Genomic DNA, 25,860 nt, shown 5'->3' on the forward strand with positions numbered 1-25,860 from the left:
CAGTCCTCCAGGCTTAAGTGAGGTTTAGAAGTGACACATCTTCTAAAGAAGCTGATGTAAGCACAAACATGTAGAGACGCTGTTGGGACACAGAGCTAGCTGAGCTTGTTTGGCCGTTTTTTTAGCCCTGGGTAACGGGGCTTCAAACCACTTTCTGACAAACAATTTTTTCCCCACACAAAACTGTCAGTGAGAGAACGAATGTTAAGTGTGTTGGCTGAGGGAACACCCAGCACCCCTGGCACCCAGGTGGTGGTGTTGGGGCTTGATAAAAGTCTGTATAGGATCTAACAACACACAGAGCCTTGATAACACACACACACACACACACACACACACACACACACACACACACACACACACACACACACACACACACACACACACACACACACATAACTGAACCCATTCACCCTTCAGGGGTTTCACAATTTCATGACAGTAGGATCTGCAGTTCAGTTTTGTTCTGAATACAGAGGCACTGCAATAACACATATACTGTAAACACAAATAACTCCAGTGGAACTCAAGCGATGGCCTTTTGGACTCTGTGTCACAGGACAGTGCTAATGTATTTGTCTATGCCAACGTGGAAGTTAGCATCACCCTGGTTCCCTCAACGAAAAGCCAATGGGATTTTCCGCAGATTTGGGATCATTGCTGAAAATAAGCCTTTTTGGTGAACAACAGTTTATGATACTGCTGACACTCAGCAAGATAATCTTCACAAATAAACAACACTGCATAAATGTAATCGCCAGAAGTGAAAAGCGTGAACAAACTCGACCATGGTCAAATGACTATGCCACCAACCACTAGCTTCTAACTGCATGTTTGGCGAGATGATGGTTGTAGTCGTGTCTCAAAGTCAAAGATGCCAACTCATTCCCGTAGCACCGGTAAGGTCCCGTTTTATCCCCTGCGTTGACGACAGCGATGAACTAATTTGATTTTGGAGGTCAAAGGTCACTGTGACCTCACAAAATGCATTTTTTTGACATAACGCAAGAATTCCTATTTGTCTGATGTTCCTATTTCAGACAAATGTCTAGCAGGAGAAAATGACAGAGTGATGACTTTTTATATCTAAAAAGGTCAAAAGGTTTACTTCACTGTGAAGTGCTCTGCACAAACTCTGTTCTGGACATTTTTCAAGGCCTAACCTCATTAAACTCCTTCAAAATCTTCCCTGTAGTTTGTATGTAAACTGCAACTCGACAGGTTAGCAGATGCATACAATCATAAGGCGGTGATTCAAGTTGACTTTGAATTTTGGTGATTTGTTTTAACAATTGAGGAAGAAGTGAAGAGGCATCTTTAAGTACAAAGTCTTTATTTATTTTTTGGTATGGCTTATTTGAAGAGTAAAAGACATCTTTATTGAAAAAAAATCTAGAGAATTTCTGATGCAACCGGTCAAGGATCTCAAAAGGAGTATTTACTATAGTTGCCATGCCGTGGGCAAACCCAAGGACATGGTGCTGGACAAACAACAACATGAATACGACACCTGTGGATTTGCAGTTTATATGACATCAGTGCCACAACTATAATCATAGTAACAAAAAGAAAGAAGCTATTTTAACTTAGTACCTCATATAAATACCAACATATAAATATTGTACATGTACTTGATGACTGAAAACATTTTAAATTGCTGTACATGAATGTTCTTTGAGACAATCTCAGTGAGAAAAGGAGAAAAAAAAGAATACACTGGTCTTTAAGCTCAGTGTCAGCTACCTTTCAACAACGATTCACAGCGCTCCCTGGTCCACATCGCCCACATACTGCATGTGAATACCTACATCCATTTCACATTATCAAGACCCAAGTAAGTCATATTAATGTGACTGACTGCTGGGCTCTCTGCACTTGGTTCTGCTGCGGGGGGAGCGCTTGAAAAAAAAAAAATCAGTGTTTCTCTTTTATTAAGGCCTCTTTTATTAGGAATTCTTTTTTAAAAATCTGTAGTCCTGACATCACAGTCTCAAAATAATGGAGCTCCCACTGTCTTACAAAATTAAACTTTATTTCCATTTTGTCCTTGAGGTGAAATCTCTTATCGTCCTCCTGTGTTGTGAAGCTGAACGCCGGAGGTTTGTTCACGGGGCAGTCAGTGCTCTACCTCACTGTGGATGGCACCGGGATGGGACCACAGATGAGGCTGAGAGGCAGGCTGTACGCTTCACCAAATCACCACCATGTCTTCACCCCGCAACCCCACATCTCTAGCTGCCCCTGAGTGTCCTAAAGCAGCAGTGCCCTTCAAATCCAGATGCTCTGGAGTCGGGAGGAAATAGGTGTGACATGTCCCAGACAGCTCTCCAATCATCAGTATGCCGCATGGACTCACGCTACTTCCACTGATTTAGCCAAAAACAAGAAAACATTGATAATAAGGGCATATAAGCAAACACTGACATTAATACAATAATAAGGGAGGATACAAATAATTATAATTATAATCAAAAAAAAAAGAGGAAGTGTCAGCTTCTGGAAGCCCTTGGAAGCGACCACATACTTTATGCTGTTTAGCTTCCCAACCTGAACCTCGACAGTCCTCCAACCCCCTCCCAACCCTTTTACATTTTAACCTATGAGCGAACGGCTCATCCTGATCGTATAGTGCAAAAGTCCCACCCTTTTTTCTGAAAGCCACTGGTGAAAACAGCTGGGTCACCCTGTAGGGCGTTTTGACATCCTCCGTCCAAAGGTCCACTCCTTCGTCCTCCTCCACGTGTACCGCTCACTGCATGCGGTCTGGCTGGATGTGCTGCTGCGGGGCGTAGTGCAGGAAGGCCTGGGCTGGGCCAGCGGCGGAAGGGAGGGTGGGGTGTACGGTGGCTGGAGCTGTGGCGGCAGCAGCTGGACCGGCGCTGGCTGTGGGGCTGGTGGCGTAGCTATAGCCCAGGAAGCCAGCTGGGGAGGCAGCGTACGGGTACTGCTGCTCAAAGGCTGCCTGGGCGTACTGGGTGTAGGCTGCGCTGTAGTCCATGTAGGGGCTGGTGCTGATGGAGCTGGAAACCTGAGTGGGCATAACCAGGCTGGGCTGCACATAGGCTTGTGGGTATACATACGGCTGGGCCAACCTGTACACAGACACAAAGACCAAACAGGGACAAGTATTAGACAGAGGAGCTGAAGCACCAGAGCAGAGAAATCTCAGGGCTTCCATTGTTTACATTGCTCCCAGAGGGTGGGCATGTTGGGAATATAAACGCTCTGTTGGCGCTCTGAACTTAAGAGAGTTCTCACACGGATATCCACTGTTATTAAAGACTAAACAGAAGAGAGGCAGAGGAGGTTAGGAGGTGACTCAGTCTTCTGTCTGTGTCAGTTAGTAAAACCTACAAAACCTGTTAGGTAGGGCCTCTTGAGGTAGATGGGAGGGGAGGGAGGAGTGTGTAGGGGGGTTGAATGACACAGCCGTTACTGGCAGGTTTTCAAGCTCAGGCATCAACAGAGTGTTTTAACAGCTGCTACTCTTCCCTCGCCACACACGCACAGACACACAGACACACACACACACAGACAAAGGGAAGTACATGAAGGTTGTGCAGAAGTTGCAGTCTCCTAGTTCTCACTTGGTGTGTCAATCTCGTGCAGACTGTCACAGGTGAGGATGCTAGTTGGGGGAGGTAATGGTGGCGGGGGAGCTCATCAAGGTTGGGTGCCAGGCTCTGGGGAGCCTCATGGGCTTGCTTTCAAATGTAGCTGATTAGAGCTGTGGGGTCTGGGGACTGCGTTGTCTCTCCTTCTCTGTCTGTCATTGCCTTCCCACTTTATTCATGGAGGAAAGGGAAGGGGAGAGGGCTTTTTCTCTCTTGGTGTTTGTTGTCTACAGGGAGGGGTGGTTATGGCAGAGAGAAGAACACCCCCCTCCTCCAAAGTGTGATGAGAGCCACAGACACACACACAGAGCCCGAGACACAGACAAGATAATCACAACAAGTGTCGCTTTGACGTACGCTCCTCAGCTGCATCTCAGTACTGAATAAAATCTTCCCTTCGTGGACTGTATTTAGATTTCAGTCATAGCTCTTTTTTCTACAGATTCAATCCAGGAGAAGCAGAGGATCAGTAATGAGAGACAGCCGTGAAGCCAACACAGCAAAAGATGGAAGCATGCATGGATAGGGATGTCATCACGCTCTCAAACACACACACACACCCCTCTCCAACCTCACCCCTCCTCTTCCACCCACCTACACAGCAGTTACAAACCCCAAACCATGCTATAATAGGGAAAGAGTCACACCGCAATCAGTAAAACCTCTTCAGTTCATATCACGCAGAAGAGAAAAGATAAAAAAGGCACTTCAATCCATCACAGCACACTGCACTGCACTCTCAAGCCATCACTGGCACCTTGGAGAGAGGCTGGCTGAGGGAGGGAGGAGGGGGACCGGCAGACATTTTCTGTCAAACCCCTCCTCGGGGCTAGTCCTGCACTGTGGGCATCTTCAGATCCTCTGCTGGTACGCTGGTCAGCTGGCAGCAGAGAGCAACCATGACAGAAGGTTGGATAGGAGGATGGCAGTGATTATAGTCAGTAATAATAATGAAAAGGTCCTGTTGCATCATTAAATCAATAAATATATGTGATTAAGAGGCATCGGGGGTACAGGAATGTGTAATCTTGAGTCCCTTAAATTCACAAAGAATAAAAAATCCCTCCTGAGATATGACAGAGGGCCTTGTGATTAATCACATTTTATTTTTAATTAAGATTTTGGCTTCAAATGAACATGAAACAAGATAGTTGAGATAGAATAATTATTGTGCCAGATTGAATTTCACAATGATGCTATCTTTTTGTCTGGTGTAAATCCTTACACTTACCGACTGGAATATAGTAATTTACCAGCATGTTGAATATAAATTTCGGACTTCATATTTGATTCAATTTATATTTGGTTGAATTTGTTTTTATTTATCAATTTATGTTTAGATAGAATTTATTTAAGTTTATGTAATTTAGTTGGATTATAGTTAAAGGTCATGTAAATGTAGAAAAGACAATTAGAAAAATAATAATTACAAACCCCATGAGTAATCACGTTTAATAATCATGATCTCAGTACTGACCAATTAACCATTGTAATAATTTTTTCCATAATCAAGCAGTCCTAATATGACATTGGAAGCTTTTCAAAACTACATAAAACAGGAGGACTAATGGCACCTTGAGCAAAGAAACACACAAAAATGCCCTGTTTTTCCACCACTCTCGGAGACATCTGGCGAATGAAGGGGAAAAAGTGACAGACATAAAACCAGATTACAGTGGCATGTAACAAGTAAGCAAATGAAGGTAACCCCCACCCATCAGCCCCAATCTACACTATGCCCTCACAGTGCTATTGAGCTACTTACAAAAGAGGCATTCACTCTCGCACACAGCTTTCAAAGATGAACATACATTAATGCTCCGGGGCATGTGTGCTTTCACTCACATCATGTATAATGAGCCTGCCTTCTCCGTGGCCTTAGCATTGTGTTGCCACAGGCGGTTTGCCTCGATGTAGGCTTAAAATCACGTGACCTTGTTTAGGTAAAGTGGAATAGAAAATTATGTAAATTATGCAAGCCTGAAGGGAGTAAAGGATAGACAAAGCACTCCTGAATTATATCTTTGGCGTGCCTGTAGAGATTGGGATGTAGTTTTAGGTTCTATGTAAAAAGAAGAGAGGGACAACAACGCCAAGTTGGGACAGTGGCGAGGTCCCGTGGACACAGAGATGCCACATGCCAAGTGGATTGTGTGGCAGTGGCAGGGGAATGTGGATGATGGCCAGAAGATCATAGGTCAGCTGGTTTTGTGCTGACGGCCGGTCTGTGTGTGTTTGACTGTGTCAAGGATGGCAGGCTGGGACACCAGAGAGACGTGCTCACCAGAAAACATTTCATGCTCATAAACATTACAGATTACAAGCCTAAGTAATCATCATCACAAAGGCAACATAATGAGCTTATGTGAAAAACTTGGGGCGATATCACACCGAGCAGCTAAATATTTCTACATGATAACACTAATGACCTTCAGCGCATGACTCACTGAACACAAAGTGTGAAAACAGTACTGGATATTGCTTCCTTACTCTTTGTTTAAGAGGATTGTGAATATTCTTTGACAGCAGGAGGGAAGAAAAGGTGTTTTGTTTGGCATCTGGAGAGGCGAGTTTCCTAGGGAGCACACTGCCTCATTAAGCATTAGTCCCACAGCACACCCCCAGATACCCTCCTCCTCAATCTCCTCTTTAAACCCCCTCCCCATCTCACAGAGGTGTCAGTTTTCAGTTTTTGACACACTGGTGGTGGGCGTACTTTAATGGAGAAATTAAAGGTACTTTGGGTTTCTCCTGGAACATGTTTACATGCTTTAATGTTCAAAAAACACATTACTTTTCTAATGCTGTCTGCCTGAATGTTCCTGTATTCATCCTCTGTCTAAAACGCTCTATTTTAGCACCTGTCTTTTTGAGCCCTGCTTTGATTGGTCAGAATCTCCAACATCCACGCTCTTGGTGTGTTTTTTTACTGTCGTTGCAGCCGGAGAATGATTGTAGCAGCACTTAGTAACACTTTCAACTTAAAGTGTAGTTTTGACATCACAACAGTACAGAAGTCCTGACGGCTCTTTTTAAAAACATAGTTTCTGAACACGGGCTGTGTGCATTTCTCTTTGGATTGAGCGTTTTGATATTTTAATATCTATATAGCACTAGGGATACAATATGAGATATTAATATCACGATGGCACTAGAACTCTCTCACACACACAAAGCAAACCAGTGGACACACGCTTGTCGCAAGAGGAGATTCCACTGCACACACAAACAACATAGCTGGCAGGATTCGTTTTCATAGGACATCATACACATCACAGCTTTTAAGGTTATAAAAGCATGACAGTATGCAACCACAGCTATGGCAAAATCAGTATACACCCCTGTATGGTACATAGACCTGCTTATTAATAAAAATAAAAAAAGGCATTTCACTTTTTACAATATGGTACCATTAAAGTAAAAACCACTGCTAAAAGGAATAAAAAGGTATACATATGACATGGGAGAGCGTAGGGGAAGTGGACGGTGTGGAGGAGGTGATGCATGAGCAGATAAATCTACAAGCACACTGACAACTCCTCCCCTCCTGATCAAAACCATGTTCCTGGCCTCAGTGACCCCCTCTGGCCCTCACAGTCCACAGCATCTGCTGACAACAGCTATACACACACATACACAGCAGTAAGTCCAAACTAGCACACCACCACCACACGCAATGCTCCGGCATGGTCCAAAATCCGACTTCAGTCATGTCTTTACGCCATATGTTGTCAAGGGGTTTGGGGGGGTGGGGGAGAAGAGAGGCTGAAAGAAAAGCCACTTGTACGCTCTGCATCTTAGGGAGGCCTGCGTCTGTCACCCGCCATACAGAGGAAACTCAGGCAGGCGGACAGGTGCTCTCCATGTCTCTAGGGTGGTGGTCACGGGAGATTAAGGGGGTGTAAAAGGCTGTAATGTGAGCCAGCACCTGTCAGGCACATGCCTCAAAGCAGCACTGTGCTCCACATTTCAAACCCTGAAGGGTTTTGGTGCCATCCATGCTCACTATGATAGCGGGAGCATGGACATTGGAGGGACTTTCCAGTGTCCTCCTAAAGTCTTGGAACATGATGGGACATGTCCCTAGTGGACTCAGTAATATTGGATATGGCTGAAAATGTGTTTTTTCTTTTGATTCGATTTGTATTCACTAAATTTTTGTCATTTATCCTTGAAAATGGCTCAAACAGTTAACGGATTATCAGAACTGTTGCCCATTTATTTTCTGTTGATTGACTTCAATGTTGCAGCGCTACCATGAAAACATATTTCCGGCTGATGACTTTCATTAGACATTATCCTTTGATCATTTGTTTCAGTTAATGGATTAATCATTTAGTCTGTTAAATGTGCTACAAAACTGTGAAAGTATCCACAGAGAAATGCACGTAAGCCTAACGCGATAAAACTGAGCATAGACAGTATGAGCAAAATACTTTTTTTTTTAAACATTAAAGCATGTAAGTGTGTTCCAGTAGAAACCCAGAATACAAGTATGAACCTGAAAATGAGAAGAATGGGACATTCAACATAGAAATGTTGCTGTTTGTTAGTTTATATTCCTACAACAACTTCTATTGGTCAAAACCTGTACACAAAACCACTTTGTGTATTGAATTTCTAGTGGCATTTTAATCTGTGAAAGTGAAATACTCATTAGCTGCTCGGCAGACCATGGCTCCGGGACGCTATCCAGTCGGTTTCTACAACACAGCCACTTCTAGGACGCCTTCTCAGTGACAGATCCCACTCAGGCAGGTGCACGAGCCAAGAGGCTCCTGACAGAAGTCCACAAGTGAGTCACACATTCACCTCTGGAATGCTCTTCCATTACCACAGATATGTGAAACATCACCCAGCCCTACAAAGCTCAAATATGCTAATAGATTACTTCTGGAGTTGCATGTGGACACAGAAACTGACATGTACTTTCCAGAGGCCCTGTTTGTCAAAGAAATAGTAGCCTAGTGGCGTCCCACAGAGTGTAATACAAGCGCCCACTCCCGCTCACTTACCCATACTGCCTCTGGATGAGCGCTGGGTGAATGGGCTGCACTCCGATGGATATGCCTGGAAGATAGGAGGCCGGCTGTCAGACACACATTTGCATTTACAGAGGAGGAACAGAGAACAATACACAGAGGGCATGGAGACAGTGGCAGTGCCTGTTTCAAACCTACCACAACTGGAACAACAGTTACAAATGCACAATAAGAAACAGCTAAACATGGATGCATTGGCGAAAAAGTTATTTGGCATTTAAAAATAAAAGATGGTGCATATGGACGGTAAGGATGGTCTTATTGGACTAGGCCTGTCTGAACCCCAGTATACCTGCTTGGAGCTCTAAATTTGAAATACAGTTGTATTGTGGATTTCTGAATTGTTGGTTGATTGGGATCGAAGAAGCACTATTTCCACCCTGAAACATATATCTCACCTGTCTGTATGCTGCGGGGTTTGGCACCCAGGTAGGCCAGGTTCACATTGGCCTTCCTGCCATCGATTATGGGGTTGGGATCCTTGCAGGCTCTCTCTGCTGCCCCTCGGTCAGTCATCGTCACCTGGTGACAGTCAGACTTGTCAACAAGGTCTAACAAGAACAAAAGCATTATACCAAGAGACATAATGTAAAAATTAAAAAAAACAGTTGAAATGTAGAAAACTGTTGTGTGATCATTGAATCCACCAACAGACTTTTCACTGTTAAGATTCAGTTTCACTGAAGAAGGGAAACTACAAACAAAGCACAATGAAGCTTTGAAAACTGCCCACAGCAGCAGCAACCAGCCACTTGTCTGCCACTCAGCCGCCGGCAGACCTGCTGAAATATGGTTCTGGGAAGAGCAACAAGGAGCTTATCCAATTAGGAACAAAATATTAAGGAGATTGGTATTAATCCACCCCTCCCCTCTCCCTCCTGGCATTAGATGAGCCCTTCTGTTTTTGATTGCCACATTCTGCCAACTCAGAGGGTTCAGTCACCTCGGAGTGTGGACCGAGCAGTGAATGTAGGCCATGGTTTGCATTGTTTAAGAGAATGGTTTTAAAAGCAGTATGCCTCTTCATAGTGGAAGGATCCGGAACAAAGCTCACTCCAGGGCCTGTGTTGTGAACACACAGGAAGGAACAAGGCTGTGTTTACACTGCGAAGAGCCTTGCTGTGTTTGTGTGTGTGTGTGTGTGTGTTAGGGGGGGGTGTTCTACTAATCCACCTCTAAAGTGTGTTTAGAAAAAAGGTGCGCTCAGCTTTGGGGCGCCTCCCTCCCCTCCTCCTGCCAGCTACCTCTCCAACTGGAACCCTCAGAGAACAGAATAAGCCGGTCGCCTCATGCCACACAGAAAGTGTTTGAGTATAAAGTGCTGATCTATCGCGGGTATACATGTGTTGTCCCGGGAAGCACCCACATCACCCTGAGCCTGTTTAACCTGAAACACCGGCCTCAGCGCAGCCGTTGGATACCAGATAGACTCACAGGACAGCTTTCCTCTGAGTTAGGGAACTGATGTGTAAACACCAGGAGCAATTGTCTTACAATTCTGCCTTTAGAGGTAAACATGCACACATAACAGTTTTCCACTCCTTCTTTGGCCTGACAGTACATTAGTGCTGATGTGTCTTTTCAAGGTTCTGGTAAATATTTGCATTTCTTGTACTGCTTCTGTTCTTTGTGTCAAAGAGAGAATAACCATCTTTATCTGGCTGGAACAGGATAAGTCACCCATTATTGTAGGTTTATATTAGACATCACAAGGGCCCTCGGATAGTTCTCATTATTCTGGCTTAAAGCGACCGTGGCCGAGGATCAAGTTGTGATTCATGTAGCGGTAAACAACACTTTTCCCATCCTACATCAGAAGGCAGACTGGACGAGGCACAGCATAGTTTATGTTTTACCATCTTCAAAGTGTTTTGCATGGCTTGGAATAAATACAGACTAAAAAAAAAATCCAGATAAGGTCAAAAGGGAAATTTAACATTAATTTGTGGAATGCTCCAGAGCCAATTTGTTGATGTAGGAATTTCTCTCTAGGCAGCCAAGATGTGATGCAAATCATGTGTTACGGCCGACTGCTCCGGTCCTTGACAATGGAGGGCAGGGTGTGCAAGGTCAACCTCCCCACTGCTTCAGAATAACCATATAAAGCAAGCAAGGAGTGCAGACTGTCACACACACACACACACACACACAAAGCCATAAGCTGGGTCTGCTCAGGGGTGAGTAAGGGGCCACTCCATTGGAGGGTGAGGGGGAGGGGGGTGATGGACATCAGACATATGTTGAAATATAATCTTCTTAGTTACCCATCAACTTGTGTGATCCCTCATCCTCATTAAGCTAAAATAACAGCCAGCCATGCAAAAAAAACAAAAAAAAAACAGAGTTGCACGTGAGTAAGCTTAAGTGGAGGTTTACCTTTGACATGTGTTGAGTATTTATTCATTCATTCATTCATTCCCATATGAAAAGAGAAGGGGGAGACATACTAGGCAAGTGTTTAAGCCAGTTAAAGTAAAAACAAGCATGTTTAAATGACAAAAGCCTGGAACTTGGCTGTATGGGGGAATCATAGCAAAGAAGTAGGTTGTAACGCGGCTTGATGGGGTTTAAACTTGTGAATGAAAGCTACGCGTGGTGGATATTATGGTCTGCACTTGTTTGTACTTACAAAGCCGTATCCTCTGGATTTACCGGTCTGTCTGTCCGTTATCACCACAGCCTCGTCAATGTCCCCGAAGGCCTCGAAGTATTTTCTCAGTGAGGCATCGTTGGTGTGGTAGGGCAGCCCCCCGACAAAGATTTTGGTAAAAGTAGTGTCTTTCTGCAGCGCTGTGGGATGCATGACGTCCAGAGCTCCGTTCATGAACTGACGCAGAAGCATTGATTAGCCGCAGAGAAACACCAGAGGCTCGCAGAAGATATACTGACAACGTCACAGCATCAGTCGGTCAATACTTCTCTTTATTTCTGTACCGCGGTCTTCCTCTCCTGTCGGGACTTTTCTCTGAGTTGTAGCAGCCTGATGAAAGCCGGGACTCACGCTCCTCTGGCCGCTTCTTCTTCGCGTCTGAGAGCAAAAGTGCCGGGAGATTTTATTCAGCAAGAAAGAGGCCACGCCCCCGTGTAACTCTTGACCAATCAGCGCGGCCGCTGCGTGCCAACTTGGGCAGCGGCTCCTCCCATTGGTCCGCTTCCCCCCCCGGCGCTGCTTGTGCTGCACCTGCTTTTGTCCTTTACGACACAAAGAAAAGCCCGGAGCCTAATGTGGAGAGCGCGGCTCCACCACATGGTGCATTGTACTACTGTAATGAGGAAGTAATTGTCTCGGCGTTTGGCCTAATTCACATTTCAAAACTTAAAAGCCGTTAAAGTATGCATATGCCGTGACAAGGCACTTATAGCCTGAGCAGAAAGCAGAAGCACACACATTGTAGTACACCTTACAGTCAGAGGCGGATTAATGCACGGGCTGGCCTAGGGGCCCCAGATTGGCCGGCTATTTTTTCTTTTTTAAGATGATTTTTTTTGGCAGTTTTCAAGCCTTTTTATTTGATTTTTATCAGACTGGAAATGGGGTGAGAGAGAGAGAGGGGGGAGACGCAGCAAAGGTTGAAGTCGAACCCGCGGCTTCGAGGATCTTCAGCCTTTTTACATGGGGCGTCTGCTCTAACCTCTGCGCCAGCGGCCAGAGTATTTTAATTTGTTTCTTAAATTTATAACACTGGGGAAAAAAAAACTTGCCTCCTATTGGGGCCCTTAACGGGCATTCACATGATAAGCCTTTTGCGCTGAGCTCAACGCGAGGTTGGGCGCAGAGACCCAGTCAACGGCTATATCAACGCTCATATTAAAACAACCATTAGCTCGTAAACTTCCTATTTACAAACCCGGTGTGCCTGCTTATAAACCTCCAAGCATTACGTTTTCTTCCGAGATTGTAATACGACTTTAATGTTAGTTTTTTTTTTTCTGATAAAGCATGATTAATAATGTGGGGGGGGGGGGCAGGAGCCTAGGGGTCATGACAACCTAATCCATCATGGTTAAAAGTGCAGCTGAAACAAAAGGACAGACCACACCACTTCAAGTAAGATACATAAACTATTCTATAATCTGTTGATGCTGGATTTGTAATCTTCACCGTAAAAATGTCCGATCACTTAAATACCTAAAGAGAAATAGCATCAGTGTTTAATTCATAATATTCTGTTTTAAAGATGATTTTTGGGCAGTTTTTAAGCCTTTATTGGATAGGACAGACTAGAAATGGGATGAGAGAGGGGGGAGACATGAAGCAAAGGGCCACAAGTCGGAGTCGATCAAGCAGCCACTGCCTCGAGGACCTGTTACACTACAACACACTGTAAATCCTACAAAGTGTGATTTTTTTCTTACTTCCTTTTGGAGAGACAATATCAAAGTCCAGATAGACACATAACTATGTCATTTTGTGAATGACATGCCACTGGGCTCGTACAACACCTCTTATTACCCTATCATAAAGGAAAAAGAAAAAAGTACACACTCACACACTGAACCTCTGTGCAGATCCAAGAGTCCAAAGCAACAGGTCAATCCAATAGTAAACTTTGTAATTGCTTGACTGTCCAAATAAATATATCACTGTCCTGGTGCTGCTTACAGGAGCCAGTGAGTCAGACTCATTTATGACCATGAGTGCAGTGAACATGGATGACTCAATAAGAGAAACATGGTGCAGCTTGAACAGACAGTAAAGGAGACAGTGGTCTAAAGGAGTGGTACTAGTGTCACCCGATGAAAGCTGAGGAGTTGGTCGACTGCGGCAGCAACATATCTTCCCGCCCCCAGTGCCTTGGAGCTCCACTGCTAAGTATCAAGGGTCAAGCTAGCAGTTAGGTGATACTCTAATGACCTCAATAAAAAAGGCATTTAATTCACACCTTCTCTATTAACTGCTTCACTTTTCACACATGGCCTTTGTAGCTGCCTCATTCATATCCTCTTGATAAATCCCATTTCCAGCTGCATATCCCCATCAAAAGGACTTAACCTGGAGGAAGAGCCTCACTGTCTTGCTTTGATCTCATTTGTCCTGCTCAGCTCTGACTTTTCTACAGGTGACTGCTGCAGTTGAAAGCAAAACACTCCACCTGCTGGTTAACTTGGGGTAAAACAAGCAGACAGGAGGGATCAACGTGATACAGAGGTTGTCCAAAGTTTATCATTTCACGATGAAGAGATTTACAGCTAAAACATGAGATAGTGTTTCATGCACAATACAGTTCCGTGAATCCCCAGCAAACATTTATACAGCAAACACAATATGTATATTATCAACCTACTCCCTCAGGTTGGAATAAGCATGTTCAAATCTAATATTGTGCATTTAGTTATTTATTTTACATCCAAGTTTCATTCATGGAGCTTAACCACAGAGTAACAGCTAATCAGAAGAAGATGGAAAGTCTTTGGAAAGCTGTAAATTAAAAAATATAAAATGAGGAGCTGGATACATTTAAAAAAAAAAAAATCGAATCAGTATGAATGACAAATAAAGCCCCCCCCCCTTCTATGATGACCTCTAGGACCAATTGTCACGCAGCCGTCATCAACACCAGGTTGGGCAGGCCCCTCTGATTGGTCCATGTGCAGTACGCAGCACCGCAGCATTGGTCCAGGTGTTTGCCGAAAGGAAGGAGTCTGTCTCGAGCGTATACACAAACACTAAAGCAGCAGGTCTTCCGCATTTCCCCACAAGAGATGCAACTTGGCACGATGAATCTAAAGACAGGAAAGAGCAGTCAGTCATATTTTTCTTCAAGTATGCTTTGTATATTTCTTAAAGGGTGTTCACAATGTTGCTATTTGCACAGAATAAACAGTACAATATCCCTCTACATTATACAACAATGTTATCCCCATCCATTTTTTTTATTTTTATAAAAATTATTTTTTGGCAGTATTCCAGCCTTTATTATATAGGCCAGACAGGAAATGGGGTGAGAGAGAGAGGGGGAGACATGCAACAAAGGGCCGAGGACCTTCAGCCTCTTTACATGAGGCGACTGCTCTAAGCACTGGGCAACCGGCTGCCCCTATCCCCATAATTGAATAAATAACAGTCCTTGAATACTTTTTAAAGTCGCTGAATACACTGCAAAGCTGTACAGCTAAATCCTCTTAAAAAGCCAGCAGGATTCATCCCAAAGTTCCTGACTGTACAGGTACAAATGCAGCTTGAATACTCTACAGCGAAAACTACACAAGCATTCAAAATGCCTTCACTTACGTCAGTACAATACCATTCCCACACAAAATGGCGGCTTGTAGCAGTACACGGCAGTACTAAGATCTAAATCATGTCTAAGATGATAAGACTAGAAAATTCTGCAAGCAATTTTAACCGTGGGCTTGAATTTGACCCGTTCTGATACTTAGTGCACATCCCAATGCTAAGTTCAAAAGTAGTAAAAGCAGAAGTTGGCTCGTAGCAGTAAAAAAGGCTGTAGAAGTACATGATAGACCAGAGGTGTCCAATCCTGCTCCTAGAGAGCTCCTGCATATTTTAGGTTTCTCTCTGCTGTAACACACTTGAGTCTAATGATTTAAAAGAACATTAGACTAGTAGACTATTAGTAAGGAAATCTGCTCAGACGCAGGATGTGGTAGCACATGTGGCACTTGGGCATCATCAACAATACTCTCTTGGATCAAAATCCAACAGTTGTAGAAAAACCTATTTTACGGTATACAACAGGAGGCTTTACTAAAGATGTTGACTTTCAAGTTTACATCAGCCTGATACAATATAAAGTCCAAGCAAAAATGCAAAGGGCAAATCATAGATCTATTGGAAATGTCAAATTAGATATGTCCTGTCTTCTGAGTCATTGGGTCACTGTCTCCTAAAACCAAGTCACCTGTCGCAGCCCTGGTTTCCATGGTAACAGGTAGACAGACACTTTTGTACACAGGTCTGAAAGATTACACCTCTCAAACAACATATTTTAATTAAAAAAAGTATGAGTCAAATGTCCAAAATATGATTATCACCAGAGAGAAGAGACTGTGCTGAACACGTTGATATGAATGAATGAATGAAAAATGAGTTTGTGCAAAAATATGAAAAACATAAATATTTGAAAAGAATATAAAAAAGTTGAATATGTGCAAAAGTATGAAAAATATGAATATAATATTTAAAATGCTTAACATTTGAAAAGAGTATAAAAAAAGGCTGAAATTGTGCAAAAGGCCAGCTCTCTGAGAGCCAATCAGAGGCCAATGTACTATGATGACTGACTTGGTTGTTCTCATCAAGGAATGTGCATATGTAGTTCAATTTACTGGATGGGATGACTGACGAACGGACAGACAGACAGATAAATTGATGGATAGAGAGATGGTTAGATAGAGGATGGATGGATGGCTAGCTGAGTTTTGTTATGACTGACATTTTGACCTCATCACCCAGCTGCTAACAATCAACGGTTTCCATGGTGAAGGCAGTGCAGTTAATGTACGTCCAACTAAAGCATTGGTCACCGCACTGAAATGCATAGAAACTTGCTTCGAAACAACTCCTTCTCACAGAAAATCTATGACAGAAAATATGAGTGCTAAATCACAATTTTTAAAATCCTGAAGTTTTCTGCCTTTGACCGTGCGTGCTGACTATAATCATCATTGAAGTCTATGACGGCAGGAAGGGACTTTTGGGTGGGTTTGAGCCGGATAATAACAAAACTTTAAGTCCTAGTGCTACAATGAGCACACTTTCTGAAAGAAGACAAGAATGTCTACATTTTGAGATGGAAATTATTTCTGAGAAGTGAACGTAGTGAAAGCTGGAGGAGAAAGTTTTGTCTATAGAATTCATACCTGAACGCCACGGTGGGGGAGAGATCAAAGAGATTCTCTTCTCTTGTGCGACAGTATAAAAAAGTTTCAAAAATTTAAAAGAATATTAAAAAAGCTGAAATTGTGCAAGAGGCCAGCTTTGTGAGTGAAAATCCGAGGCCAGCTCTGGAGAGCCAATCAGAGGCCAGCTCTGTGAGAGCCAATCACTGGGATTTAAGCAAAAAAAAAAAAAAAAAAAATTTGCCCCAGGCTAAATGAATTGCCTATCTAATTTAGTATTTGTAAAACTGTTTTCAGATTGTTCTGAATGATCCACATTCCCATAAAAAGAAAGTTTCCTCACTACTATAGTATGTTGAAAAAAGTCATAGCGACAGGTGCGTCTCTAGCTATTGAAAACATTGGAAGTCAGAGTGCTTTTCAGATGGGGGCTCGGGGGGGTTTTCCCGTCGAGGAAGGCCTACTAAGTGTAATGTTTAATGTTTCTTTTAAGGTAAGACAAGGTCACCACAGACACCAGCAGCCAGTATGAGACATGAGAACAGCCTACAGCCTCAGAAACACCGTCATGCACCGACCTGATGTCAAGTGGACCGGGTTGAATCCACTGCAAGTCCAGTGTTTCCCCTACCATTATATTAGTGATATGACAGTAAAAAGATATAGTCGTATAGATCAAAGTCTTGCGAACTGTTTAAAGTTGGAATAAAGTTGGTAAGTTGAAGTATGTGAAACTAGAGGCATTTCAAGCTGTAAGTGGAAGAAGCTAGAGACGACTGAAAAATCTACGGAAGAAGTAGGAATACTAATAATAATAATAAAGATTAGGATAACAATAGTTGGAAATGGTTTCAAGCATTTCCACCAATAAGCTTGAGCATTAATAGACTGTGGGCTTTCCACAGAATAATGGTTTATCCGTCACACAGTGGGGACATTTTCAGTGTTGCAGGTTTACACACAGTTGCTGCCATTCTCTCACCATTTCTTGTTCCGAGGCTTCAGCTCCTCGGCAGCGTTCCTCAGGAAGATGTAGTTCTTTTTCTGGGGGTTGTAGTACTCATGGCCCTGAGGAGTTCAGACGAGAGCACAATATTACAGAATATGAGTGAAGGTACGTACAATAGTTTTAACTATTGTGGTGAAATACAAACACCTGCTCACAACTCTTCTAAATATTTCACTGCTCCTACCTTTGACCAGTCGTAACTGGAAGCATAAGCAAAGATGTTGCCATTGCTGTTGAAGCAGCAAGCCGTAATGGGCTGGTCAAGCTGCTCTGAGGTCTTCAACTTGGTGCGGGCGTCTTTGTCCCAGAAGCTGAAGCGCCCGTCTGAGCCCACAGTAGCCAGTGTGCCATGGAGAGGATGAAAGGAGATGGCATTCACCTGACGGGAGAAAAAGTAAATCAGCGGGTGAGACATGAGGAAACGTTAATTATCATTAGGGATGGGCCAGAGTAGTTAATTCCAAGATCGAGGGAATCAAATCAGTTCCTCGAGGACCGATCAAGTACTATTCTATATCTATTTTTCGAACGCATCTTCCTGCAGGAATCATGATGCACAGCAATACAGCCTACCCAACACCTAATGCCTATTCTCAATCAAAACAGTGACAGGACATATTTTTTCACAGCGACAACTTCAAAACATTGTTTTCTTACAAAAACATAATTAACTTCACATTCGCCTTCTGTTAATGATCAGTTCCACTCTGGAGAACAGGCGCTCTGCTGGCACTAAGTGTTTTGTACAGGTGCCTGTTGGACTTCCACCACTCCAGTGAGTTTTTCTTAGGACGAATGCCTTGCTCACTGAAAAAGGCTCTAGCTCGTTGACATCCATATTTTAAAACTAGAACCCCATGAAGAGGCTGTCCAGTGCCTCGTCTGGGCCTTGCACAGTAACCCCGTCACGTAGGTCAGACAACTTCTCTCAGGTGGTAAGGCAAAGCAGTGGTTACAAAAATCGAAGGTGTTTGTGTCTCGGGTCAAGCGCAGATGCAAGAGGTGCTACACAGAAACACACACATGCACACACACGCACACAAAAGAAACTGAAGTGCCGTTTTTTATCAATTGGGTTAATTAGAAACGAGGACTACTCGAGGAATCCATCACTCACAACCATCCCTAATAATTATAAAATGACTAAAAATAATAATATTAACAATAATTATAGATTTTGTAAAGTGCGTTTCTCAACCCAAAGTGCCAAGAAACACGATATCAAAGAACTAAAACGTTATGCATAAAACGCAGCTACAGGTTGTATTGTTTAAAAGGGTGTTTCAAAAAGTTTCTTCAACTATATCGTAATGATGGAGCATTAAAATGGTGTCTAAGTATCATGTTTCGTTAAAAATCAGTGGATATGGCAAATGCAAGAGAAATACTAACAGTGGGTCGTGTGAATGGCAGTATAACTGGAATAACTGTGGAAACAAAAGGGACCTTACTGCCCTGACTTATTATTAAAACTGGATGTTTTACTCTTATCATACTGAGTGATTGCGTTTATCAGAGCACTGAGCTCAAGGTCTCTGGTTCAAATTTGGATTCTTACAGTTGTGTCTTGCTTTCGACAGTAGCCAGGCTTCTAGCGGTAGCCATGTTGCTAATGACATGACCAAGTAACTGATGGATCGAGTGACTGAGAGCCAGCCTGACTAGCTTGATTCACTCTTTCATATGAAAATCAACAGACATAAAATATGTTATCACCATCTCCATTGTGTCCTTTGGTAAGGTTAGCTCTGTCTGTCTTTGTGACAGTGGCACCAACTATACAATCTGTTTGTCAAAATCCAAATATTTAACTATTGTGAAATTCTCTCATTTGGTAGGGATTCAATTTATATATTTTTTATTTTCAAGACTACAGAATCCCTAAAGAAATACCTTTAATTAAAAAAAAAAAAAACATGTTACAACACAGTGTCACAACACGGTGTTTTCATTTCAGCTCAGCTTGAGTCTTTCCTGAGTTTTGCTCATTTACGTTTGCCTTTCTCTCCACTCCTCACACTGGTGTGCAGCATAAAACTGCAGGAGGGACTCAGCTCTCACTATTCACCAACAATATTAGCTGCTCTGTCTCAATAATGTTAGGCTTAAAAAACTTGCATGCAGGCTGAAATTCACCGCAGTGTTCTGAGCAGGGGAAGTCCGCTAATCGCTCATTCATACAGTATAAACATTGAAACAGCTAGTTTTGATACAAAGACCATGTTAGTGGTAGCAGTGTAGAAAAAAGTTTCAGCATGTTTTTACTAAAACCACCCTTACTTGAAATTATTATTTAACAGTCATTACAGGCATTGGACCGTTTCTTTCATTCTCTCGGCTATGACTCCTTGTTGCAAGTTTCCAGCATGAACAGTGTAGACGCATAAGTCTGAAATCCTTGTTGACGCCAAAAACATGCTGGCACTGATAAAAAGAATTGATAAACTCTGATTTGTTCCTATTTCACAAATGGAACCAGTTCTCAGTTCCCATCCGTAATAATTTCTCTATGTTCCAACAGAAATGTGTTAATAAAACCTTATTCCCAAGCACAAAGGATGCGTTTCCTTCACAATGTCAACACTGTTTAAAAAATTCAGAACAACTTACAGCATAGATGTCCTGTGGAGTGGTTGTGTTGGTACCGTTGGACCTGTGGCACTTGAAGGTGAAGTTGTCTTTGGCTCTGAAAAGGATCAGAGAATACACGCAGGTCATATTTTTGTTTGCGGAAGGAAAATAATATTCAAACATGCTTGCACTTCACTGGATTAAAGAAACACCAGTAGCAATAACTCATTTACTTATGATAGATGTATTTTTCGGACACTTACGGGTTTGGAGGGTTGATGTAGTGGATGGCCACTCGGCCCTCAATGCTTCCCAGTGCAAAGCCTGTGGGCTTATTCTGCTTGTCCTTGAATATGGCAACACAGCGGTGCTGCAGGACCAGGGAAGAAAAGTACATTGGCTCAAAGGACAGTCATGCATGAAAAGTAATATACCTCTTATCTATCTAACATTTGAGTTTAAATTTAGCGTCAAGTCAGGGAAAATACATCTGGCTGTTCACAAAACTACCAGAACGTGATACGATGTAAAACAGAGAGATATCAAAAGTGGAAAAAATATTCCCAGAGGAGGTAATTATACCTGATGTTTGAGAGGAGAATCTATTCTGCGAAACTCAGAAGGCTGGTTCTCCAACTGGTACACTATCAGGCCTCTCTCAGCCGTGGCAACCACCGCCATGGGGTACACCTGCATATTACAGTCAGGAAGGTTAAAACAAAGACACAAAAAGCCACATGATCAAACATCAACTATTAAAAGTCTTGTCATACTTCTCATAAGGCACTTACAACATCTGCACAGTAGCATCTCTCTGGCATCTGCAGAGACATCATGGGATTGGGAGAACGGGTGTCCCAGAACTGAAGAGAAAAAAACAGAAAAGCAGTCCTTAGGCTTGCCGTGGTAGTCTGTGTTACCGTTGAGACACCGATTACATTACTTGCCTACCACCCCCACAGCTGTTTTGCTAATTTTTTTTAAAGAAATAAAACCCATTTAGTTCATTTTTGCATATCAGCATCTATGTGAAGCATCTGCTCCTCTGCTCAGCACAGCAGCAGCAGACTCGCAGCACAAAGTAGCAAGAATCGGATTTCCGCAGAAAAAAGAGACCAGACACTAAATTGTGAGACAGCCTTGCTGCTATGGTCTGAAAAGCACAATTAATTATTAATATAATATTATTAATATAATATGTACAGTATATACAATCTGGTTAACATGGACGTCCGCTTCGGCCTCCTGTGTCAACCCGGCGGATGCAAAAATTAGCTGCACAGCAGAAGTATTGACCGGAGAGGTCAGACACAGCCATGGTACCTTTGTGGTGTGGTTTTACTTAATTTCCTTGCTGAGTCATCCCAAAGGATCAATAAAGAGAAGTCTAAGTCTAATCTGTAACACCTGCGATGTAACAAGTTCATTATCCGATGGGAAAATATCCTCATCTTGCTATTCCTAGCTGTGATGTTTCTCAATGCCACACAATTTAATATGCCACTTTGTAATGCGCTCTTTTACGTGATCATTATGGTAACATTTAGGTGTTTACACAAACACATCGAGAAAGAAGTTCACAATAGTAGCCACCATCAATTGATTAGATGCTGATGGTGACTGAAATTAAGTTTACCAGAAAGCGGATTTGGAAGTATAAAAAACGATCATATTTCTCCAACCACTACGGCTCCGTGTGCAATAGTATTGTGCTCTTTTGTAACTATTTGTAATTTTCTCTGTATCTCGACATCCTTGAAAATGAGGGAAACCTCAAAGGCTTAAATAAAGGTTTGAATGAATTAATGAAATGCTCAGTCTTTTTTTCAGATAATCTTGGGACCTATGTGCTAAAAAAAAATAAATGATGAAATCTGCTGTTGTACCTTCAGTGTTTTGTCCCAACTGCCAGTCATGATACAGCTGTAGTTTGGGGCTTTTATCCAGTGGATTGCTTTGATCGGACCATCATGCTGTGAAGAGAAATGGTGAGCGATGTAAGATGATTCTGCTTCATTCTTATGACCACATAATCGATCTGTAAGCTCTCATCCAACCTGTGCAATCTGCATTGCTTGATTGCTGTTAAGATCCCACATCTTGGCTGTTTTGTCACAGGAAGCAGTGAAGACTTTACTCCCATCCTGGTTAAAGAAAATAGTCCATGATAAATTATTCCATGGTCAAGCAGATGTTAACTACTAGTACAGAGCTTAAATTACTTTGTGGGATGCGACTTACATCACTCCAGCATGCATCCAGCACTGGACCTGTGTGCATCTGCTGGGCTTTGGGGACAGTCTGTCCATTGTCCTGAACCTCCCAGCACCTGACCTAAGTGCAGATGATACCACATGGTTAGATTGGGTTTACTTGTGATATATATATGAAAGCATCTGTAATCATCAAATCAATCTTCTACTGTATGCCATTATTATGACTGGATAAATAACTCACATCATTGGCCCAGGATCCTCCAATGAGGAAGTTCCCTGGCATGGTGGGGGGACTGAAAGCCAGACAGCTGATACTGTCATCTGGAGGTGAAGTCACTTCAACATCCTGAAAGACAAGTCAGTAACATAAACCATCGGACATCAAAGCATTGACAGAGCTCATGGTTTTTAAACACACAAGTAAAACAATGGTTGAATCTAAAGAACACCTGTGAACATTGACCCTCAAACACAATGCAAGTGTGTGGGCACACACACACACATTTCTTGTTGTCCTTGTTTTTGTCATTATGTGTGTTGTATTTAATGTTCTGTATTCTATTTCGTGTGTATTGTTTTTAACTTTGCTTGTATAACGCTTAGTAGAGGCCTAACCAGGGACAGGGGTTGCAAATTAGGGCGAACTCACACTGTCCATCCGTACCGGGCCCAAGCACGCTTCACGGGTAAAGTCTGGTTTGTTCGACCATTGTGACTGCAACCCTACCGTGGTCAGGCACGGCACGCCTGCCGGTCGCGGCCCGGTTGAGAGAGTTGGGCTTTAGTAAAGCACGGATGCAAATGTACGGGCACCAGCGTGCGCACGTGTACGAGCATTGACGGTGGTCCTAATGTCTATTTATTCACGTCTGTTGCTCGCCATGGCCATTTAAAAAGGTGCGGCTGAACGATTTGTGGTGGTTTGATGAGGAGGGGGAGTGTTTACTGCAGATTTAGTCGGATAAAATATTCAAAAACAGTCAAACAAAACAACATCTCTGAGAGGTGAGGACGTATAAGCAAGAGGCATTGGAACCGCGGCCCAGATCAATGTGAGTACAAGCGGGCCTGGGCCGCACGGGAAGAGGGGGGACAATCACCCTAAAGAATGGGGCACGGTATGAATGGACAGTGTGAGTGCGCCCTTAGTCTGGACTAGAAACCTGTAAGCATAGCATGCATTTTATATGAAAAAGCAAAATGTATTTGTCCCTTCTCAATAAATGTATAATCTAATCTAAACAAGGAAAAACATTAAGAGGCCTAGTAACCTGGAGTTTTCAGTCATCATAACATCTTATAAAATCCATGTCAAATGCTTTTACCCTGTGCTGGTTTACCTTCATGGGATTATGGCTGTCTGTTGTTGCGTTTCCAAAGACACCGGTGCCTCCTGCTCCAAACCCGGCGGTTTGCCCAAACAAACTCATAGTTCATTCACGTTAATGGTGATGCACACCTGCGAGAGAAGAGGGTAATTTACACAGCAGCAGAATACATGTCTTTAAAAACCAAACCGTGGCAGCAGGTCACGTAAATTAGGACATTAGCTGATGCAAACTTGACTTGTAGGGATAAATCCAAACAGGGCGTGCAAGCAAACAAATACTGTCCGTGTATAACGCGACGCAGCTAACGTTAATGTTAGCTTCTAAATTATAGCGGTAGCTTGCTTGTTAACGTGTAAATATAAATGCACTTTAACCGTTCCTGGTATTTAATAAATGAGTGTGAGCGCATGTTACTATTATTAAGAGCTTACATGGATCGGATGAGCATGATAATTGGACGCTAGCCCACGTTAGCTTCAGTTTATGGAGACTATCTCTGTGAGCGAATATTCTGGACTAAAACTGTCCCGTGCGACATTTACAAGCAGGGTATTTAAACATTACATCACATGTGGAGCCATAACTACGTTTGCATACTTACCGAGAAAGTGATAAACTGTGGCTGTAAGCCGTTACGTTAACGCCGAAAACGCCAAAATAATTTGGCGCATCAAAAAAAATGTGGCGCTTGTTCCTCGGTGTGTCGCAGTTTGGTGACGTAATGGGGGCGGTGCGTGACAGGAGACCACTTTTATCTAAAGTAGAGATCCAAAGACTGGCTCATGTTTATGTGAATTTATTTATTATTGTGGAAATAACAATACTATATACTGTATTAGCGGTTTGAATCAAGCAAAATTATGTTTGTATCCTTTAGTGAGCTTTTTTAAAAAGTACATTTTCTGACTAAAATGTGCCAAAATACAATTTTAAGAACATTGTAATATTAGTTTTACTTCCCTGTCCAAAGCACTATCTTGAATATAACTGGAATTATTATATTTATATTTGTATTCATATATTTATTAGAACTAGTACGTCTATCAAGTACTAACTAGCCCATGCATGACTTTAAAAGTATTTTGAAATGCTAACACTGGGGTTAAATTATTACAATTAGTTATTGCTTTTTGATTTCCCATTTTTCCAGGTTGCTGGCCCCATTCCTCTACTAAGTGGACCATGTTTCTCCTGGTTTAAATATTTTAACCATCAATATTTTGCTTGTATGTATTATTTTCTCTCTGTAGGATCACAGTTGATGAAAACAATATGGTCTTGCAAGTATATGAATCCTAATTTTGATGACTATGATAAAGTTCAGGGTCAGCTCCATTACTCTACAGGCCAGCCCCATCTTTGCAGACACCATTTCAGCCCACCTGGAGTTGAACCATTGAACCTCTAGCTAGCGGTATAGGGTCTGCATCCATTACCTTTGGTTCACCACTGTATTATTCTACTTTGATCAAACAATCAAACGAGGGTTTACTTTTAAAAAATACATTATAGGATGAGTTTACATTGTGGGCTCTTACAAAGCTAATTCATTTTTTTGGTTTATTTCTCAGATCAGAATTGAAACTCTCAAAACTACTTGTTCAATCATCACATCATTGTGTAACTTGTGCTCATCAAAAAAGCAGTTTCTCATTTCTTTGAACAAATTGAAAATGCTTTGGCACATCTAGGCAAATGATTCAGTAGGATTCTCTGCTGTTTCCTACATTATCAATTGCTCATGTTTTGTTGATCAAAATGTATTTTAATGGGTCTCTGTTGAATAGTCTCACCCCCACAGTACTGAGGTATCAGTTCATCTCATAAGTATTTACTTGCAAAATGGTTGAACAAGTTGTCATAATATGTCTAGCATATTTCTATACATTTCCATTGGACTTTTTCTAAATCTTTCCTGAATTAGTAAACTGCTCCCAGGTGAATCTTGACTTTCTCTACTGAGGGGAAAATTTATGGCCAGGAACGTCAGGAAGGAAGACTACACTGTAATTCCTACAGAACTGCATTTACAGTTTTCCTTGACAAGATTCACATTTGTCATCAGAACTTCCTCCAGAGGGCACTATTATATTGACAACATGACCATGCAGTTTGATTGTCTTATCATAATGACACAAGGACTGACATGTTCATTGACACAGGTATTTGCTTTTGAGAGATGAACTAAGGATTTTGAGCAAGAGACTGGCTGGTAAAACATTGGTGTTTTGCTATTTGTAGGAATTGTTCTGACAAATGCACTTAATGTTGTGC

At 42.4% G+C, this 25,860-nt stretch overlaps 2 protein-coding genes across 4 annotated transcripts; both read right to left on the reverse strand.

Moving 5' to 3' along the window:
- Positions 1 to 1,322: 1,322 nt before the first annotated feature.
- LOC310965328 (RNA-binding protein 38-like) lies at positions 1,323 to 11,671 on the reverse strand. 2 transcript variants are annotated; one of them, XR_014593780.1, is made up of 5 exons: positions 11,286 to 11,671; positions 9,055 to 9,178; positions 8,630 to 8,684; positions 2,644 to 3,092; positions 1,323 to 2,366 (listed from the first exon to the last, which is right to left on the reverse strand). XR_014593780.1 is itself a non-coding variant. In XM_083938852.1 (4 exons), exons 1-4 carry the CDS (start codon positions 11,496 to 11,498, stop codon positions 2,750 to 2,752), a joined length of 735 nt encoding a protein of 244 aa, XP_083794978.1. In that variant the 5' UTR covers positions 11,499 to 11,671; the 3' UTR covers positions 1,323 to 2,749. The 2 variants fall into 2 exon arrangements, 1 of the variants encoding a protein (XP_083794978.1); XM_083938852.1 differs by having other exon boundaries at positions 1,323 to 3,092.
- A 2,200-nt stretch (positions 11,672 to 13,871) lies between these two features.
- On the reverse strand, positions 13,872 to 24,291 carry rae1 (ribonucleic acid export 1; the record flags this gene model as incomplete). Of its 2 annotated transcripts, XM_083939214.1 has the most annotated exons (13): positions 24,188 to 24,291; positions 23,596 to 23,714; positions 22,497 to 22,601; positions 22,281 to 22,373; positions 22,097 to 22,183; positions 21,926 to 22,012; positions 20,831 to 20,902; positions 20,622 to 20,729; positions 20,303 to 20,409; positions 20,079 to 20,154; positions 17,653 to 17,847; positions 17,442 to 17,527; positions 13,872 to 14,380 (listed from the first exon to the last, which is right to left on the reverse strand). In XM_083939214.1, coding segments are annotated over exons 2-13 (1,107 nt in total). In that variant the 5' UTR covers positions 23,686 to 23,714; positions 24,188 to 24,291. The 2 variants fall into 2 exon arrangements, with proteins under 2 accessions (XP_083795340.1, XP_083795339.1); XM_083939213.1 differs by lacking the exon at positions 13,872 to 14,380 and having other exon boundaries at positions 17,438 to 17,527.
- Positions 24,292 to 25,860: the final 1,569 nt, after the last annotated feature.

This window comes from Echiichthys vipera, assembly GCF_963691815.1.
Source record: "Echiichthys vipera genome assembly, chromosome: X".
Lineage (NCBI taxonomy): Eukaryota > Metazoa > Chordata > Actinopteri > Perciformes > Trachinidae > Echiichthys > Echiichthys vipera.